General features: G+C 38.6%; 1 protein-coding gene across 4 annotated transcripts in view; it reads left to right on the forward strand.

The window, feature by feature from the left end:
• The window catches only part of scn1lab (sodium channel, voltage-gated, type I like, alpha b), a 62862-nt gene that overhangs the window by 12350 nt on the left and 29198 nt on the right, over positions 1–21314 (forward strand). For 2 of the 4 annotated variants that reach the window (XM_055008176.1, XM_055008178.1), the window contains exons 6-15: positions 565–656; positions 3437–3685; positions 7668–7731; positions 10652–10793; positions 11727–11933; positions 13367–13645; positions 14593–14934; positions 16875–17004; positions 18523–18761; positions 19412–19585. In XM_055008176.1, coding sequence (XP_054864151.1) covers positions 565–656; positions 3437–3685; positions 7668–7731; positions 10652–10793; positions 11727–11933; positions 13367–13645; positions 14593–14934; positions 16875–17004; positions 18523–18761; positions 19412–19585 — 1918 coding nt within the window. Of the gene's footprint in view, positions 1–180; positions 273–564; positions 657–3436; positions 3686–7667; positions 7732–10651; positions 10794–11726; positions 11934–13366; positions 13646–14592; positions 14935–16874; positions 17005–18522; positions 18762–19411; positions 19586–21314 lie in introns of all 4 variants that reach the window. The other 2 variants (XM_055008177.1, XM_055008179.1) reach the window with 2 other exon arrangements.

Genomic DNA, 21314 nt, shown 5'->3' on the forward strand with positions numbered 1-21314 from the left:
CTTTTTTCTTCCGCTTCTTTTGTTTTTTTCCAATGCAGATCAAGGAAATAAACACCGAAAACACTTGTGATTGCAACGACTTCTGTGTGAAATGGTGCATTTTGTGGGAGGTCTGTGTTTGTGTGAGCAATGGGTTTCCCTGTGCAATGCTGTGTAGTAACTGTGCATTTAATCCTGCAGGTATATAACAGAGTTTGTAAACCTAGGCAATGTTTCCGCTCTGCGCACGTTCAGAGTATTGCGAGCTTTGAAAACTATCTCGGTAATACCAGGTAAGGGCGCCCGTGTGCCGCCAGCACTCCTGCCATGTGTCCTCTGTGCGTGACCGTTTGCCGTTCCCTCCTCTCCCCTTCCTTCCTTCCTTCCTTCCTTCCTTCCTTCCTTCCTTCCTTCCTTCCCGTGACCCTCCTTTCGTCTTGTCACGCCATGTGTGCCTGTGCCTGACTCGTGTGTGTGTGTGTGTGTGTGTGTGTGTGTGTGTGTGTGTGTGCGTGTATGTGCCCCACACCTTTCCCCTAAATGCCCCTCTTGCCCCTCCTCTCCTGCCCCTACCTTCCCTTACAGATATGTCACAGAGTTTGTGGACCTGGGCAATGTCTCAGCACTGCGAACCTTCAGGGTTCTGCGAGCCCTGAAAACTATATCAGTGATCCCAGGTGAGAGAGCCATCAAGGCCCGTAGGGTAAAAGAACCGGGTCAATATATAACTGAGGGACTTTTGAGGTTCATATCTTGTGTACATTTTTATTAAAAGTTAAAAAAAAGATTTTTTTATGTTCTTTGTGATCATGTCTTTACACATTCCATCATTATTCAGTATGGAAAAAATTAGCTATTCATAAAAACATGGCTGGATATCACTAAAATGTCGACGAAATACCTGTCAGAATTTAATAACAACCACATGATGTCATTTCCTCCTGAACAAAAGACTGGCGAGAGTCCAAGTCTTATTGGTTTCTGTGTCGTTTGTCATTTTGTGTCTCGGTTTTGTCATTTTGCATCACGTTTTTGTCGTTTTGTTGATCAGTTTTGTCGTTTTGTATCTTAGTTTTGTCATTTTGCGTCTCGTTTTTGTCGTTTTATCAGTTTTGTCGTTTTTTAACTCAGTTTTTGTCATTTTGCGTCTTGTTTTTGTTTTGTATCTCGGTTTTGTCACTTTATATCTTGTTTTTGTCATTTTGTATCTCTTTTTGTTATTTTGTTTTTCAGTTTATAATAAAAAATGACTGGATATCACTGAAATGTCAATTAAATAACCGTCCCAATTTAACAACAACCACCTTCTAATTAGCTAATAATTATAAAATGAGCTGATTCAGAAATAGTTTTGGTTGTGTTCTTTTATTAAGTTGAGATAATCATGACAGATGTTTCTTTTTTGGCAATACATCAAATTTTAGATGGAAAATAAATTAAATCACTTCCATCTAAGTTCCCCGTTACAAAAACACCTCTCCAGGAAGTGTGTTAATTCCAGATCACATGACCTGCTCCACATGATGTCATTTCCTCCTGAAGAAAAGACTGGCCAGACTCCAAGGCTTTCTGACTTATTTAATATAAAGTAGTCAACAGGTTTACTACAATATCTTTAGAAATCACTTTACATTTTATTCAACTGTATATATAACATTTAGAAGAATCTTTCTGTAAAAATGCCATGTGGTGTTTGGTGTCAGGCCTGAAAACGGCAAAAAAAAAAAGTCAACTATGATAGAAAAGTCCCACAACTATATATTGACCCATCTGCTGACGGCTAGCTGGCATTTCGCTAACATCCAAACACCCTCCTTCGCCCCTCTCAGCTCATCTCACCGTAGCTAAGCCTGACGCTGCCGTCCCTCATGCTGCCTTCGTTTCCAAGGCCGGTAAAAGCTGGAATCTGGCTCCAATCTGCACAGATTGACAGGATTCTTGGCTTTTAGTTGCATCCTTTAAGGCAGAATTCTTTTTGGTTGAAATCTATTCTTGCCTTGGGAGCCTTACGAGTAGATTTTGTGCACTATTTGTTTTTCTCCATTCTGCATGAGACATTGCAAAAGCAGATTTTCTGGTGGCAAGCACTTGTGTGTGTAGGGTTCCTCCTTACCTCGTTCTCTTGTGCATGTCCTGTTCAGTGTTGTGTGTGTTTTTCTGGAGAACTTGTGATTACGGTGAATGATGGTTGGGTGACGCATTCTAACATGATTCACATCACAAACTAACAGAAAGGTCATATGTAAACCATTCAGGAAAACTGTCATTGGCCCTTTGCATAAAGACGATCATCTATTCCACAACATATATTATTATTATTATTATTATTCCAGCTGCATTTGCACTTTAAACACGCTGTGCTCTGTTTTGTACTCGTATATGTTGATATTTTCCTGTTCTTGGAGTGCATTTGTGACAGAGCACAGTGAATAACAAGATAGGAAGTAGAAAATCAGGTTGTTAATATAGATTAGAGGCACTCTGTTAAAGGAACTTTTTACACTTTCTCTTTCTTGCTGAGAGTTCTAGAGTTAGAACTGATGCTAGTCTTTGTTTAGAGCCATCAGACAGTTGATTTAGCTCAGAGGTGTCAAACTCATCTTAGTTCAGGTTCCACATTCAGCCCAATTTGATCTCAAGTGACCAATAAAATCACAGCATAATAACCTGAAAGTAACCACAAAATCAAATATTTCCTTTGTTTTAGTGCAAAATGTTCACATTTAAGGAAATATCTTGGTACAAAACATAAAGAATAACCTGAAATTTCTCAAGAAAAATAAATTCTATTTCAGCAAGATCATGCCTCAGTTTATTATTTCCACATTACAACTTCCAGATCACAGTGTCTACAAAGAAACACAACATTTAGTCACAGCTATCTGGAACTGAACGACATAGGATTTTACTTTATGATCCAAACAACTTGTCATAGTCTAGAAATGATTTTAAATTTATAGTTTTACTAATTTACCATCTGCAGTTAATGTCTTCTCTGGAATTTTTTCTCTATCCCACGGACTGGATTGGCCCCTCTGGAGGGCCGGTTCTGGCCCGCGGGCCTCATGTTGGGCACCCCTGCACTAAAACAAAGCAAACATGTGGAGTTGTGGTTATTTATGGGTCATTATGCTGTGATTTTACTGGCCACTAGAGATCAAATTGGACTGAACTAAGATGAGTTGACACCCCTGTTCTAACACGTCGTTTAGTAATAATAACCCAAATCCCACAGTTCGATGACAGGCATGCAGATAACTTTTTCCAGTGGTTTATAAATGATGAGCAGTGATCTGCATCTGCTCCTGTATGACGGCTAACAGTTCATACAGGAAGCTCTGCTGCAGATCCCCCTTGGCTGCTTGCTGCTGTAATCTCTCATTAGCAGCTTCTTCTCTACACCAGCTAGCGGCTGTAATTAATCATCCCGCGGTCTGCGTTCTCTCTCGTCGCTCAGGCTTGAAGACCATCGTCGGAGCGCTGATCCAGTCGGTGAAGAAGCTGTCGGACGTGATGATCCTCACCGTGTTCTGCCTCAGCGTCTTCGCCCTCATCGGCCTGCAGCTCTTCATGGGCAACCTGAGGCAGAAGTGCGTCCGCTTGCCGGTCGCCGCCAACGCCAGCAACAGCAGCGGCGACATCAGCGCATGGGAGTACAACGCCACCAATAGCTCCTTCGACTGGATAGAGTACATCAACAACAAGAGTAAGCCGACCAAGCGGCGCTGTAGCGTGTCTGCCGGGCGCACAGGGGTTAACCGGGGTCAAGTTAGAGCCGCTTCAGATGGAATGGGTCAGATAGAGGCTAGTTCATAAGCAGAGATGGGTCAGCATGCTGGTGGGGTGGATTCTGTCCTTTTCTGTCCAGTTTCTGTTGTTTTCTGTCTCGTTTTTGTCATTTTGTGTCTCTTTCTGTCATTTTGTCTTGTTTTTGTCATTTTGTGTCTCATTTCTGTCATTTTGTGTCTCACTTCTGTCATTTTGTGTCTCATTTTTGTTGTTTTGTGTCTCGTTTTTGTCCTTCTGTCTTGTTTTTGTCATTTTGTGTCTTATTTTTGTCTTTTGTGTCTTGTTTTTGTCATTTTACATCTCGTTTTTGTTATTTCTGTTGTTTTGGTTTCAGGACAAGAACATTTACACAACAACTGCATGTCTTAGTATTTTGGATGATGAGGTACACAGGCTTTATCAGACCCATGCAGTTTTAATCATCTCTCTGGCTTTCTCCCTCTCTGTTCCTCTCTGTCTTGGCGTTAGCTTGTTAGCATGTAGCTGCTGCACGTCTCCTTGATATCCTGCTGGCGGCCAGTGACTCATCCTCCTGTAGCACTTTAGGCTGCTCATGCCACACAGATGGGCAATGGGAGAATGACGAGAGGTAGCGAGGGGGTGAAAGTGGACTGTTTTATTGTTGTGGCGATTATCCGCCACATTTGAGGCATTCTCTCACCAGCTCATGTTGGAGAGCACGGCCTCTGCTCCCAGATATTACTGTCACTGCCTGTCATGGCAGCCGGCCAGAGCGCCTGACCTCTGACAAACTGGCAAAACGACAAAAAAAACCACAGAGAACCACGGAAATGAGACAGAAAATGACAAAAACAAGACACAAAAGACAAAAACAAGACACAAAATCACAGAAATGAGACACAAAATGACAAAAACAAGGCACAAAAGACAAAAACAAGACACAAAATCACAGAAATGAGACACAAAATGACAAAAACAAGGCACAAAATCACAGAAATGAGACACAAAATGACAAAAACAAGGCACAAAATCACAGAAATGAGACACAAAATGACAAAAACAAGGCACAAAGACAAAAACAAGACACAAAATCACAGAAATGAGACACAAAATGACAAAAACAAGGCACAAAATCACAGAAATGAGACACAAAATGACAAAAACAAGGCACAAAGACAAAAACAAGACAGAAAATTACAAAAACAAGACACAAAGAAAAACAAGACACAAAATCACAGAAATGAGAAAGAAATTGACAAAAACAAGACACAAAATCACAGAAATGAGACACAAAATGACAAAAACAAGGCACAAAGACAAAAACAAGACAGAAAATTACAAAAACAAGACACAAAGAAAAACAAGACACAAAATCACAGAAATGAGAAAGAAATTGACAAAAACAAGACACAAAATCACAGAAATGAGACACAAAATGACAAAAACAAGGCACAAAATGACAAAAACAAGACACAAAGACAAAAACAAGACACAAAATCACAGAAATGAGACACAAACTGACAAAAACAAGACACAAAATCACAGAAATGAGACACAAAATGACAAAAACAAAACACAAAAGACAAAAACAAGACAGAAAATTACAAAAACAAGACACAAAGAAAAACAAGACACAAAATCACAGAAATGAGAAACAAATTGACAAAAACGAGACAAAATCACAGAAATGAGACACAAAATGACAAAAATAAGACAGAAAAGACAAAAACAAGACACAAAATCACAGAAATGAGACACAAAATGACAAAAACAAGGCACAAAAGACAAAAACAAGACACAAAATCACAGAAATGAGACACAAAATGACAAAAACAAGGCACAAAAGACAAAAACAAGACACAAAATCACAGAAATGAGACACAAAATGACAAAAACAAGGCACAAAAGACAAAAACAAGACACAAAATCACAGAAATGAGACACAAAATGACAAAAACAAGGCACAAAATCACAGAAATGAGACACAAAATGACAAAAACAAGGCACAAAATCACAGAAATGAGACACAAAATGACAAAAACAAGGCACAAAGACAAAAACAAGACACAAAATCACAGAAATGAGACACAAAATGACAAAAACAAGGCACAAAGACAAAAACAAGACAGAAAATTACAAAAACAAGACACAAAGAAAAACAAGACACAAAATCACAGAAATGAGAAAGAAATTGACAAAAACAAGACACAAAATCACAGAAATGAGACACAAAATGACAAAAACAAGGCACAAAATGACAAAAACAAGACACAAAGACAAAAACAAGACACAAAATCACAGAAATGAGACACAAACTGACAAAAACAAGACACAAAATCACAGAAATGAGACACAAAATGACAAAAACAAAACACAAAAGACAAAAACAAGACAGAATATTACAAAAACAAGACACAAAGAAAAACAAGACACAAAATCACAGAAATGAGAAACAAATTGACAAAAACGAGACAAAATCACAGAAATGAGACACAAAATGACAAAAATAAGACAGAAAATGACAGACACAAGACACAAAATGACAAAAACAAGATACAAAATCACAGAAATGAGACACAAAATGACAAAAACAAGACACAAAATCACAGAAATGAGACACAAAATGACAAAAATAAGACACAAAAGACAAAAACAAGACAGAAAATTACAAAAACAAGACACAAAGAAAAACAAGACACAAAATCACAGAAATGAGACACAAAATGACAAAAACAAGGCACAAAATCACAGAAATGAGACACAAAATGACAAAAACAAGGCACAAAGACAAAAACAAGACAGAAAATTACAAAAACAAGACACAAAGAAAAACAAGACACAAAATCACAGAAATGAGAAAGAAATTGACAAAAACAAGACACAAAATCACAGAAATGAGACACAAAATGACAAAAACAAGGCACAAAGACAAAAACAAGACACAAAATCACAGAAATGAGACACAAAATGACAAAAACAAGGCACAAAGACAAAAACAAGACAGAAAATTACAAAAACAAGACACAAAGAAAAACAAGACACAAAATCACAGAAATGAGAAAGAAATTGACAAAAACAAGACACAAAATCACAGAAATGAGACACAAAATGACAAAAACAAGGCACAAAATGACAAAAACAAGACACAAAGACAAAAACAAGACACAAAATCACAGAAATGAGACACAAACTGACAAAAACAAGACACAAAATCACAGAAATGAGACACAAAATGACAAAAACAAAACACAAAAGACAAAAACAAGACAGAAAATTACAAAAACAAGACACAAAGAAAAACAAGACACAAAATCACAGAAATGAGAAACAAATTGACAAAAACGAGACAAAATCACAGAAATGAGACACAAAATGACAAAAATAAGACAGAAAATGACAGACACGACACAAAATGACAAAAACAAGATACAAAATCACAGAAATGAGACACAAAATGACAAAAACAAGACACAAAATCACAGAAATGAGACACAAAATGACAAAAATAAGACACAAAAGACAAAAACAAGACAGAAAATTACAAAAACAAGACACAAAGAAAAACAAGACACAAAATCACAGAAATGAGACACAAAATGACAAAAATAAGACAGAAAATGACAGACACAAGACACAAAATGACAAAAACAAGATACAAAAGACAAAGACGATTGTTTTTGTCATTTTCTGTCTCATTTCTGTTCATCAGGTTGATAAAGCCTGGTAGCTGAATGGCATCAGTGACTAAGTTAATTGTTAATTGACGACAGAGCTGCTTCTGTCGTCACATGAGATCACGTTACAACCCCCCCCCCCCCCCCCCCCCCCCTTTCTTCCTGTCTCTGAGCCATTTCCACCACACACTGAAAGCGAATCAAACCCACAGGGTGCAGATTGTTCTGTCTGTCTGACTGTCCCTCTGTCTCCCTCCCCTCCAGGTAATTACTATTACCTCCCTGACCGTAGAGATGCTCTGCTCTGCGGGAACGGCAGCGGTGCTGGGTAAGGCTTTGCATGTTTTATTTATATGACCAATTAGGTGCAGCACAAAGCTCAGCGTAGGCAATTAGTGTCGATGCTGCTTGGAGGCATTAGAGGAATCTGAACTGCTGGTTAACTGCATTTTATGTTACAGCTTTACAGAAACAGAATAAGAGAAGTTAAATGGATTAGCTTTAGCTCTCATGGTCAGCTTTCTACTACATCCGATTAGCTCATAACGCTGGCAGAATACAGGAAATACTAACCCAGTAGTTTACACACTGGGACAAAACAACATCAGATGTTTGCAAACTGGCAAAAACTGCCAAATAAATCTTTAAGAAGTGTTTAACCCTCATGTCATCCTGCGGGTCAAATTAACCCGTTTTAAAGTTTGAAAATGTGGAAAAAAAATATATATTGTCACAGTGAAACTTCTGATGTTCACATTTTCAGCATTATTGGGAAATCTTTGAACACTTTTTGGTGGAAAAAAAGAAATGTTAAAAAAATGTTTAAGAACATTCACAAAAAAATCAACTGATTGATTTTTATGTGAATGTACTTAAAGAAAATATTAGAAGTTTTACTGATATATATGGAATCACTTTAGATATTTTTAGGATTTTTTTGAAAGATTTTTTACTCATTTTTGGGAAATATTTACAAGAATTTTCTTGCCAAATTTGGGGGATTTTTTAAATAAAACTTTTAAGGGAAAATTTTAAGGAATTATTCTGAAGGTTTTGCAAATTTTGCACGCACCAAAAATATTGTTTCCTTGTCTGAAAAAAGTTCAAAAATTCAGCAAAAAAATTCCCCAAATTTCTGAAAATTTGCAAAACTTTCAGGAAGAAAATTACAATAATTCCTGAAAAGTGTTATTTTTAAAAAAAATCCCCCAAATTTGGGAAGAAAATTCTTGTAAATACTTTCAAAAAATGAGTAAAAAACTTATATCTTATATATCAGTAAAACTTCTAATATTTTCTTTAAGAACATTCACAAAACAATCAACCAAATTCCAGCGAAATTTGCTGGATTCTGGTTGATTTTTTTGTGAATGTTCTTAAGAAATGTTTTTAACATTTCTTTTTTTTCCACCAAAAAATGTTCAAAGATTTCCCAAAAATATTGAAAACGTGGACATCAGAAGTTTCACTGTGAAAATATATATTTAAACTTTAAAACGGGTCAATTTTGACCCGCAGGACGACACAAGGGTTAAGAAGTGCTTAATTATGTCCGTGTTTGTTCCAATTTTCAAATCAGTTTCAACAGGAAGTTACATAAAAGCAATTTTTATGATTATTGTCATATATGTGAACATTTAACATGATAATTAAACATCCGTTTAACCTTTAGATGCTCCAGTGATTGGACCTACGCTCTTCCACAAGTGGGTCCAAAATGACTGGGATAAGAATAAATGTGTTTTTTTTTTTTTTTAAAGTTATTTTTTTGGCCTTTTATGAGCTTTATTGGATAAGTGCAGTGAGAGAGAGACAGGAAATGGGAGAAGAGTCAGGGGAAGACATGCAGCAAAGGGCCGCGAGCGGGAATCGAACCCGGGCCAGCTGCGTCAGGGACCAGCCTCGTCAGGGACCAGCCCTGTACATGGGTCGCCCGCTCAACGCGTTGAGCTATACGGGCGCCCGGAATAAATGTGTTTTTATGCCATTATATGTTTATATCATATTTTTGTCCACACAACAGTGAGTTCATGTTTGGAATATGTTTATTTTTCACTTTATAACAGATTTTTTAACATTTTGATGATTGAAACAGAAGAATATTACACAGAACAGCAATAGAAGAATGTCCATTTTGTTGAGATTTTTCCACTCTTTTCCTACAAGGTTGTGCACTTCGTCACCTCTTGTGTGATTTTATCAGTGATAAAGAGCTTTGGGTAGTAATACAAACATCACAGTTTCTTTAAAAGTAGAAAAGATAACTTAAGAACTGAAATGTTGTGATATGGAAACCATGTTTTTTGAAGAATAGCTGGAAAAAATGAAATCATCAGTACAAAGATATTGCAACAAAACAACCTCAAAGGCTCATTTTTGAACCACTTATGCATCTAAGGGTGAATATTATAAACTGTCAAACATCACTGCATTTTTGTCTTCTATCTCCATGCAATTTATTCTAAATAAAGTGATTATCTGGGCTTTTGCATAAACCACGTGGCCCTCAGAACGTTGCCACTCGATAATAGAGCAATCTGTCTTTAACTGTCAGTTTTGCGCAAAATGATGTGGCTAAAATATGTATAAAAAATATGAGTGAATGAGGAATATCCAGACAGCAGCTCATCATCTGTGAACAGTCTGAACACATGAAATGAACAGAGGTGTGGTTTGTGTACTTAAAGGGGTGTCAGGGGTGTCCAACATGAGGTCTGTGGGCTAAAAGCGGTCCTCCAGAGGGTCCAATCCGGTCCTCAAAGTGTAAAAATTCCAGAGAAGACATTAACTGCAGATTGGAAATTAGTAAAACTATAAATTTAAAATCATTTCTAGACCATGACAAGTTGTTTTGTCTCCCTTTTGTCACTTCTTGTCTTGTTTTTGTAATTTTGTGTCTCATTTTTGTAATATTTTGTCTTGTTTTTTGTGTTTTTTGACACATTCAGGTTGTTCATGATGTTTTGTGAAAACATAGTTTGTTAAATGTGAACATTTTTTGCACTAAAACACAGGAGAAATGTTTATATTTATAGATTATTGTGCTCTGATTGTACTGGTTTGGTCCACTTGAGCTCAAATTGGGCTGAATGTGGAACCTAAACTAAGAAGAGTTTGACACCCCTGGTTTAAATCGTTTGTTGTGACAATAAGAAATGTTACTGTAATGATTCCTCAATCTTAATCTGATCGTTTTAATGTTAAATATGCTGCAAAGTGTTGTTTCTAACGCCTGTGTGTCCTCGAAGACTCTGTCCAGAGGGCTTTACTTGTATCAAAGCAGGTCGTAATCCAGACTACGGCTACACCAGCTTCGACACCTTCAGCTGGGCCTTCCTCTCCCTCTTCAGACTCATGACCCAGGACTTCTGGGAAAACCTCTACCAGCAGGTTGGGAGCTTTCTATGCTTTTTATTTGCATATATTTGAGTAATGTGATGGCAAAAATGCAGAACAACAACATGAAAGGAAAGCATTCATTGCATATTTCCATTGGTAAATATCTGAGCGTTCTTTGTAAAAGGGTTTGCCATTTTGTAATTATGAACTCAGCCTGTTATGTAAGTTTTTTGTTCTGAAATGCAGCAGCACAATGAAGCAACTTGACATTTGCAAAGTCACCAAACAATGGGATGACCACAGCACAGCGCCGTTGTTCATTATTGTGTTACTTCAGCAACAAAGGAAAGCAAGAACAAGAATTCATCACAAGCTCCTGAGAACTGAGGGGAAAAGCATCTTTCAATCTGGCTTTTCTGTGATTTAGTGCCTTTTTGGAGCTAAAACAACAACTCACAAGTTAGAATTTTATAAAAATATTTGTATTTTAGATACAATTTTACCATAAAAAAAACTAAACAGCAACACTTTGAAATCAAAATAGGACAACAAGAAAACAAGAATGTCAATCCACTTTCTAATGAAACTTTAAGAAACTAAATTAAACACCAATAACCCTAACCCTAAAAAAAAAGTACAAAGTTGAATGAAACATAGTAATAAACAATTATTTATTTATTACATTAATTACTTTACATTCAACGTGTTGTTTACCCCACAAATAAATGTGTTTTTGGGCAGAAATTTGAATGAAAGAACTAGCATGCTATTTAGCTATTAGCTAACTGCTAATAGCCATCTATTAGAAACAAAACAAAAAAGAGACAAAAAAACGGACAAAAAACGAGACAAAAAAATGACAAAAGCGAGAAACAAAACAACAAAAAAGTAGACAATACACGAAACAACGAATAAAGCAAAACACAAAATGACAAAAATGAGACAAAAAATCACAAGCGAGACAAATCTTCTTGGATATCTCAGACTCTCCGAGCGGCGGGGAAGCCCTACATGATCTTCTTCGTGCTGGTGATCTTCCTGGGCTCCTTCTACCTGGTCAACCTGATCCTGGCCGTGGTGGCCATGGCCTACGACGAGCAGAACCAGGCCACCATCGAGGAGGCTCAGCAGAAGGAGGAGGAGTTCCAGGCCATGCTGGAGCAGCTGAAGAGGCAGCAGGAGGAGGCACAGGCAGGACACTCTTCTGTTTTTGTTTTTTATTCCTCTTTTAGTTCCTCTCTATGTCCATTTCGTTGGACGCTTCACTGTGAAGTCCATTAAGAAAGTGAGGTGTTCAGCTGCTGAGGAAACAAGGGAGCTGCAGGAGCTTTGATGTGTTTGTTGAGCAGGTGAAATAGTCTGGTGGGATGTTGATTTTCTGATGGCTCAAAGCTAGTGTTACCGTGGCAACCAAAGGATTTAGTTTTGTGGATGGCTGACGCCCCTCTGCTGCCCCCAGGAGTCTCAGCTCGACCTACAGGAAGAACAACGGATAGATTGGGTGAAAGTAGAAGCAGCGTTACTGTAGCCCTGACTGTTTATCAACCTGGATGTTAGAAGAGGCTCAGTATCAGGGCAGAGTTATAACTTTTGTGTCTTGTTTTTGTCATTTTCTGTGTCATTTGTCATTTTGTGTCTCGTTTCTGTTGTTTTGTGTCTTGTTTTTGTTGTTTTGTATCTAGTTTTTGTTGTTTTGTCTTGTTTTTGTCATTTTCTCTCTTGTTTTTGTCATTTTCTCTCTTGTTTTTGTCGTTTCCATCAGCAGACAGTTTTCCTAAAGAATGTGTACAGCAAAGCTATGTCCTCTCTTCTATTTTTCATATTTTCATCCCATTGTCAGCCTTGATTGAATGTCTCACTCTACCTCATATTAACAGGATCAGACTAATTCTTTGGACTGTTTTCCATCAGTCAGTTTGTCCTCTTGGTCAGCAGTAACAGCAGCTAAATATCTAGCTTCTACTGCTGAGAACATCTGGACCATAAGAGGTGAGGTCAGGGATGAGGTCTGAAGCTCTCTGAGGGAGTTTTAATATAATAAACTGATGTACAGTTTGTGGAACAGTGAAAGAAGTTTCAAAGGCCCTTGTCTTCCCTGTATTTTATTCTGGACACTACAACATGACATTCTCTCCATCTCCTCCTCGGTGCTGCTTTGCTCTTTTGTTTCCTTTCAGACGTCCTCCTCAGCCTTTGCTCTGTCCTTCGCTGGTTCTTCTATCAGGCTCGCCGCTCTCTTATCAGGCCTGTGCACATTCAGAATGTGTAGAGCAACGCTATGTCTTCTCTTCTATTTTTCATATTTTCATGACATCGCCACATAACATTGTAATGTGAGCTGATCAGTCCTGTTTGGCCACTAGGACTAATAATTCCTCCCTTTTTTTATAAAACATCCACACAGCTCCTCTCGTACTCAATGATGTAATAAATGCGAGACTTCAGAAATGTTTTGGTTTGCATGAAAACATTCAGATATCCATTTTTAGAAGGCTTCTGAGGCTTATTTGGCTGTTCACGTTGCTGCTGCTGCTCTCGGCTGCCAGCTCCGGTCCGCCGAGAGCCTCTGAGACGGTCGCTGGGTCGCCATGACAACTGTGCCTTGTACTCCGATTGGCTGGCAGGTTGCCGCGGCAGCAGCCACGGAGAGCGGAGAGTACAGCGGGAGAGGGGGCCCCACCTCCGAGTCCTCCTCGGGGACGTCGAAGCTGAGCTCGAAGAGCGCCAAGGAGCGACGCAACAGGCGGAAGAAGAGGAAGCAGCGGGAGGAGGAGGAGGAGAGGGGCGCCCGAGACAAGTTCCACAAGTCGGCGTCTGAGGACAGCATCAAGAGGTCCAGCTTCCGCTTCTCCATCGATGCCAACCGGCTTTCTTATGAGAAGAGATGCTCCTCACCCAACCAGGTAAAGACTCCCAGACTGACCGGTGGTTGTTGCCTGATGTTTCACAAAATGCATGAAAGAAATACAGCAAATAAACTTTACTTTATTTGCACCACATTTTAAGTTTTGTATATTAACCCTCGTGTCGTCCTGCGGGTCAAAACTGACCTGTTTCAAAGTTTGGAAATGTGGGGGAAAAAAAATTTTCACAGTGAAACTTCTGATGTCCACATTTTCAACATTTTTGGGAAACCTTGCAACACTTTTTGGTGGAAAAAAAAAGAAATGTTAAAAACGTTTCTTAAGAACATTCACAAAAGAATCAACCAAAATCCAGCAAATTTTGCTGGATTTTGGTTGATTTTTTTGTGTATGTTCTTAAAGAAAATATTAGAAGTTTTACTGATATATATGGAATCACTTTAGATATTTTTAGGATTTTTACTCTTTTTAAAAAAAATATTTGAAAGAATTTTCTTGCCAAATTCAGGGCAAATTTTCAGACATTTGGGGATTTTTTTTTGCTGAATTTTCAGATTTTTTTCCAACAAGGAAACAATATTTTTTGGTGCCTGTAAATGAAGAAGAAGAAATGAACAGGCTTTTTTATCAAGGGGGTATGCGGTAGATACTTGTACAATCCCGTATTTCATATTTAGATATTTTCTTAACCCTCGTGTCGTCCTGAGTGTCAAAATTGACCCGTTTTAAAGTTTGAAAATGTGGAAAAAAAAAAAAAAAATTCACAGTGAAACTTCTGATGTCCACATTTTCAACATTTTTGGGAAATCTTTGAACCTTTTTTGGTGGAAAAAAAGAAATATTAAAAATATTTCTTAATAACATTCACAAAAAAATCAACCAAAATCCAACGAAATTTGCTGGATTTTCCATCCTCCCAGCATTCCCCAGTTATTCCAGTTCTCTACCTCCCTCCACCCTCTAACCTCATTTCCTGTCTCTCTCAGTCTCTTCTCAGCATCCGTGGAGCCCTGTTCTCACCTCGGAGGAACAGCCGTGCCAGCTTGTTCAGCTTCCGTGGCCGGGCTCGAGACATGGGCTCCGAGAACGACTTCGCCGACGACGAGCACAGCACCTTCGAGGAGAGCGACAGTCGGCGGGGCTCGCTGTTCTTGCCGCGTCGCCTGGAGCGTCGCTGCAGCGCCGTCAGCCAGACCAGCCTCGGGGCGCCGCGGATCATGCTGCCCGCCAACGGCAAGATGCACTGCGCCGTGGACTGCAACGGCGTGGTGTCGCTGGTTGGCGGCACCTCCGTAACAACCTCTCCTGTAGGTCTCCTGCTGCCTGAGGTGACTTCACTGTTCCATGCTTTATTTTCCCATTCACCTCCTTCAAGTTCTCTTCCTGTAATTTTGCACAGAGACACCGCTCACCGTTTCAACAAAGATAGAAGAGGAAGCATAAAACCTAAACTAAATGACACACCGCTGTCTTTGAAATCATTGGAAGTAGAGAGTCTCTTATGATTTTGGTAATGCTCCAACCTAATGCGAACATTTTAATCACTTTATAATTATTTATACTTTTAAATAATTATTATTATGCATCGAACATGTGTCACACTACATGCACCCAACCCCACTGATGGCATTTTTGTCATTTTCTGTCTCGCTTCTGTTGTATCTAGTTTTTCTCATTTTCTCTCTTGTTTTTGTCGTTTTGTGTCTTGTTACTGTCGTTTTGTGTCTCGTTTCTGTTGTTTTGTATCTCGTTTTTGTCATTTCGTGTCTCGTTTCTGTTGTTTTGTATCTAGTTTTTGTCGTTTTGTGTCTTGTTTTTGTCATTTTGTGTCTTGTTTCTGTCGTTTTGTGTCTCGTTTCTGTCATTTTGTATCAAATTTTTGCCATTTTCTCTCTCATTTTTGTTGTTTTGTGTCTTGTTTTTGTAATTTTATGTCTTGTTTTTGTTGTTTACATCATCAGTCAGTTGTCCTAAAGAATGGGTAGAGCGCACTTCCTTTTGTTCCCTTGGTGTTGTCAATAAATGGATAATATTCACAATATTTGGACTGAGTAAGTCCAGTATCAAACAGTTTAAAGGTGTAATGACTCCTGGCTTTGGTGCATGTTTCCAGCCAAAGTCTTTAGTTGTAAATAACCTCAAAGGATTCTGTGTTTTGTTAATTGTAGAACTGATTTCTCATCCTTCTCTTCATCTGTAAGTCTCACCTGTGGACTTAACCCTCCACCAAAAAATATTGCTTCTGTGTCTGAAAAAAATTCAGCAAAAAAATTCCCCAAATTTCTGAAAATTTGCAAAACCTTCAGGAAGAAAATTCCAATAATTCCTTAAAAGTTTCCCTTTAAAGTTTTATTTAAAAAAAAAAAAAAATCCCCCAAATTTGGCAAGAAAATTATTGTAAATATTTTCAAAAAATGACTAAAAATCTTCCAAAAAAATCCTAAAAATATCTAAAGTGATTCCATATGTATCAGTAAAACTTCTGATATTCTCTTAAGAACATTTACAAAAAAATCAACCAAAATCCAGCGAAATTCACTGGATTTTGGTTGATTTTTATGTGAATGTTCTAAAGAAATATTTTTAACATTTCTTTTTTCCACCAAAAAATTTCCTGAAAATGTGGACATCAGAAGTTTCACTGTGAAGATATTTTGTTTTTCTCCACATTTTCAAACTTTAAACGGGTCAGTTTTGACCTGCAGGATGACACGAGGGTTAAATCTTTAAAAATGACTCATAAATATATATTTTCCCTCATTATTAGTTAGACGGAGTAGATTGTAATGGACTTTTGTTGATCCAGAAGGGATAAATTCTGCCTTTTTCATCTAATATTTTAAACGGCAGTTGAATGGATTGCTACGGAATTCCACTGAGACATTCATGCTTTCAACATAATGATCAAAATTCAGATCAAATTTGTCTTCTTTTGTAAAAAAAAAAAAAAATACCTGCAAAGTGTTGACTAATGTTGAACAACAGTGCAGCTACACAGCACAAAGGGCTTTGGATGCATAGAAACGTATCAATGGTTCAGTCTTGGTTTGGGTTTCACATAACTAAACAGAGAACATTGCCAGACCTACACCATTGCTGGTGTTTCCACATATTCTGGTCATTTACTTGGATGCAGGTGTTTACATTATGCAAGTTCACCAAAATTCATGAATCAAAAGGAAAGCTAAAGGTCTAACAATCTGCTTGACTCATGTTCACGTGGCTGAACCGTTTTGATGTGAATCCGTCTTTATGTGTTTTATTCTAGGGGACGACTACAGATACTGAGCTGAAGAAACGCAGGTCATTTCACCAACCTTCCATGGATTATTTAGACGAACCAGGAGGCCGGCAGAGAGCCATGAGTGTCGCCAGTATCCTCACCAACACCATGGAGGGTCAGGATCATCCCGTTTTCTCATATTTTCCATGAAAACTCCCACTTCTATCCATGTGCTAACATAATTGCACAAGGGTTTTCTAATCATCAATGAGCCTTTCAACACCATTAGCTAACACAATGTAGCATTAGAACACAGGAGTGATGGTTGCTGGAAATGTTCCTCTGTACCTCTATGGAGATATTCCATTAAACATTTCCAGCTACAATAGTCATTTACCACATTAACAATGTCCAGAGCAGGGGTGTCAAACATGTGGCCCATGGGCCAAAACCGGCCCGCCAGAGGGTCCAGTCCAGCCCGCGAGATAAATTTGTAATTGTAAATTTGTAGAACTGTTTTAATTTTTCACAATTTCTAGACCATGACAAGTTGTCTTGATCATAAAGTAAAATACTAGATTGTTCACTATTCTTTTGTTATTTTGTGTCTCATTTTTGTAATGTTTTGTCTTGTTTATGCTGTTTTTTGTCTTTTTTTGTCTGACTTTTGTCGTTTGTCTCATGTTTTTATCATTTTGTTTCTCGTTTTTGTCATTTTGTGTTTCCTTTTTGTCTCGCTCGTGCATTTTGTCTCATTTTTGTCATTTTGATTTTTGCTATATGCGTTGTGTATCATTTGTGTCGTTTTGTGTTTTTTGTGTCGCTTGTGTTTGTCCACTTTTTCGTTGTTTTGTTTCTCGCTTTTGTCATTTTTGATCTCATTTGTGTAATTTTTTGTCTCATTTTTGTTGTTTGTCCATTTTTTTGCCGCTTTGTAACCTTTTTGTCTAATTCTTTGTCTGTTTTTTGTGTTGTTTCATGTCATTTGTCTCATTTTTTTGTCATTTTGTTTCTCACTTTTGGAATATTTTGTTGTTTTTGTTGTTTTTTGGGTTTTTTGTCTGACTTTTGTCATTTTGATCATAAAGTTAAATCTTCTATGGTTCAGTTCCAGATAACTGTGACTAAATGTTGTGTTCCTTTGTAGACACTCTGTGATCTGGATGTTGTAATGTGGAAATGATAAACTGAGGCTGAATATAGTTGAAATTTCACTTATTTTTCTTCAGAAATTTCAGGTTGTTCATAATGTTTTGTAAAAATATAATTCATTAAATGTGAACATTTTCAGAATGTACTTTTTTCATGAAAACAAAGGAAATACTTGAAATTGTGGTTATTTATTTATAGGTCATTATGCTGTGATTTTACTGGTCCGGTCCACTGGAGATAAAATTGGGCTGAATGTGGAACCTAAAATGAGTTTGACACCCCTGGTCTAGGCTGTATTTCTGATTCATTTAATGTCATCTCCATTTTCTTTATAAAAGAAGGACATTTCTAAGTGACCATACAGTTTTGAACGGTAGTGTAGATATTGCCAATTCGAAGTTTAGTTTGGATTCCCTTTTAGCAGCTCTTCACATTTGTAAACATGTAGAGTCGGCATATAGAGAGCATAGAAAAATCATCTTGCAGGAATAAATTTCAGCCGTGTTATAAGATATGGAAACGACAACTTCTCCTTTTCCAGAGCTTGAAGAGTCGAGACAGAAGTGTCCACCCTGCTGGTACAGGTTTGCCAACACCTGTCTGATCTGGGACTGTTGTCCTGCGTGGCTGAAGATTAAAGAGGTCGTCAGCATGGTGGTCATGGACCCGTTTGTGGATCTGGCCATCACAATTTGCATTGTCCTCAACACCCTGTTCATGGCCATGGAGCACTACCCCATGACTAGAGAGTTTGATAACGTCCTCTCAGTCGGAAACCTAGTGAGTCTTCATCATCATGCTTCCCTTAACCCTCCTGTTGTCCTCATTTACAGGCACCAAAAAAAGTTGTTCCTTTGTCTGAAAAAAATCCCAAAACTCAGCAAAAAAGTCCCCAAATATATAAAAATTTGCTAAATCTTCAGGAAGAAAATTCCAAAATTTCCTTAAGAATTTCCCTAAAAAGTTTTTCTTTTTAAATCCCCAAATTTGGCAAGAAATACAAATTGAAAAAATAAAAAAACTTTAAATATTTTCAAAAAAATGAATCCTAAAAATATCTGAAGTGATTCCATATACATCAGTAAAAGTTCTAATATTTTCTTTAAGAACATTCACAAAAAAAAAAATCAACCAAAATCCAGTGAAATTTGCTGGATTTTGGTTGATATTTTTTCCTCTGAATGGTCTTGAACTTTTTTTTTTAAACATTTCTTTTTTTCTACCAAAAACTGTTCAAAAATTTCCTGAAAAGGTGACATCAGAAGTTTCACTGTGAAAATAAGTACTTTTTTTCCACATTTTCAAACTTTAAAACGGGTCAATTTTGACCTGCAGGACGACACGAGGGTTAAAAGTTGAAAATAATCACATTGTGGTCTGTCTCTAATGATACAGATTCGGATATAGCTTTCTCTCTTCCTCATCTTTAGGTGTTCACTGGCATCTTCACAGCAGAGATGTGCTTCAAGATCATTGCCCTGGATCCTTACTACTACTTCCAGGAGGGCTGGAACATCTTTGACGGCATCATCGTCAGCCTGAGTCTGATGGAGCTCGGCCTGGCCAACGTAGAAGGCCTGTCTGTGCTCAGGTCATTTAGATTGGTAAGATGAGCAGCCGTCACATGATCCATCTGCTGTTTAGCTGAGAAAAGTTAACATGTAGCTGTGCTTAACTATGACAAGGGTCGTGTCACAGCGGCCCTCTCAATAACACTCATGCTAGTAATGAGTTAATGATGGCGTTACAGCAGGTGCCAGAGGCTCAATAGCGGGAAATGAGAGCAGAAACACTTGCGTTTAAAATGCTTTATTTATAGACTCAAGGAATACATGCATAACAGAAACCGGAACTACAAATCTGAGCCAGAGGTCACCAAGAAAAAAAACTGAATGTAAATGCCTCTAGAGGTAAGGAGGACTAAAAACAAAAACAAAACCCAAAAGTACAATTAACCCACTATTGGTATAACCAAGGCAGGAAAACAACTAAGGAAACCTAACTAAACAAACTCAAAACAACCAGCAACTGTACTGAAACCTCCAAAAGCTCTAACCTAAAAAATCCCAAAGGTTAAGAGCAGACGAAAACAGGTTGGTATAATCTACATCTGGTGACTCTAGGGCTGGAGAACCTTACTGACTCTGAAGAGGAAGGGGGAATTCGTCTCCTCTTGGTTCTTCCTAGGAGCCTCCTTTCAATAAGCGGACACGAGGATGGTAGGTATGGCATTCCAAGCGAGGCAGGAGGATCATATGGTCGATGGGGAGGCAAAGACAGTGCACAAGTTTTACTAAAAACAGGAGCCAGATCATGGTATTGGACAGGAACTGAATCTAATCTGACCTGCTCAGAAGATGGAGCGGTTCCCATGGCTGCCGGAGTCAAAGCGGACTGAAGGCACATCTGATGACAATCCAGACCCCAGGCCGCAATCTCCAGATGGGGATTATGGAGTTTCAGCCAAGGGAAACCTAAAACTAAAGGAGGGTCAGAGTGGTCAATAATGCAAAAAGACAATCGTTCAGTGATTTCCAGCAATAACCAGATCAATTGGCACTGTTTTACTGGACACTTGGACCAACTGGAGACCATTCAAACCACGAGCAATCAGGGGTTTTTCCAGATCGACTTTAGGAATGCCAAGCTGCTGCACCTAATTACTGTCAATGAAACATTCCTCTGCCCCAGAGTCAACTAAAGCTGGAACAGGTAAGGTCCCAGTACTCCAGCATATAGTGGTCGGAATCTGTAGGCGAGTCGGGGAAGTGGTAATCGTTCGGCTCACCAGGACTTCCGCCTCTACTGGTGATCCAAATCTTTTGATTGGCGTCGAGGACACATAGCGATGTAATGGCCAGGTCTACCACAGCAAAGACAGACGAGACGCCCTCCGAGGTTCTCTCTCTTCCACCGACAACTTGGCTCGGCCCAGTTGCGTCAGTTCTGGCTCAGAAGTGGCTTTAGGGGTCTTTGGAACACGGATTGACGACAGTGTGAACAACCCAACAACCGGAGTCCGGGATTTCTTCTGTCGACGGCGTTCTCGCAGGCGATTGTCCAACCGAATGGCTAGGTCTATACACTGCTCCAGAGTTGCTGACTCATCCCGCACGGTAAGTTCATCCTTCAGAGCATCCTGAAGACCTTTATAGAACACACTTCGCAGGGCTTCATCGTTATAGTTGGTCTCAGAGGCCAGGGTGTGGAAATCCACCGCATACTCAGCCAGGCTTCGGGACCCCTGGGTAATGGACAGCAATCGATCCGCTGCGTCTCTGCCACGTACAGGATGGTCAAAGATTTCCTTCATCTCAGTGGTGAAAGCCACAC

Source organism: Amphiprion ocellaris, chromosome 24 (assembly GCF_022539595.1).
Source record: "Amphiprion ocellaris isolate individual 3 ecotype Okinawa chromosome 24, ASM2253959v1, whole genome shotgun sequence".
Lineage (NCBI taxonomy): Eukaryota > Metazoa > Chordata > Actinopteri > Pomacentridae > Amphiprion > Amphiprion ocellaris.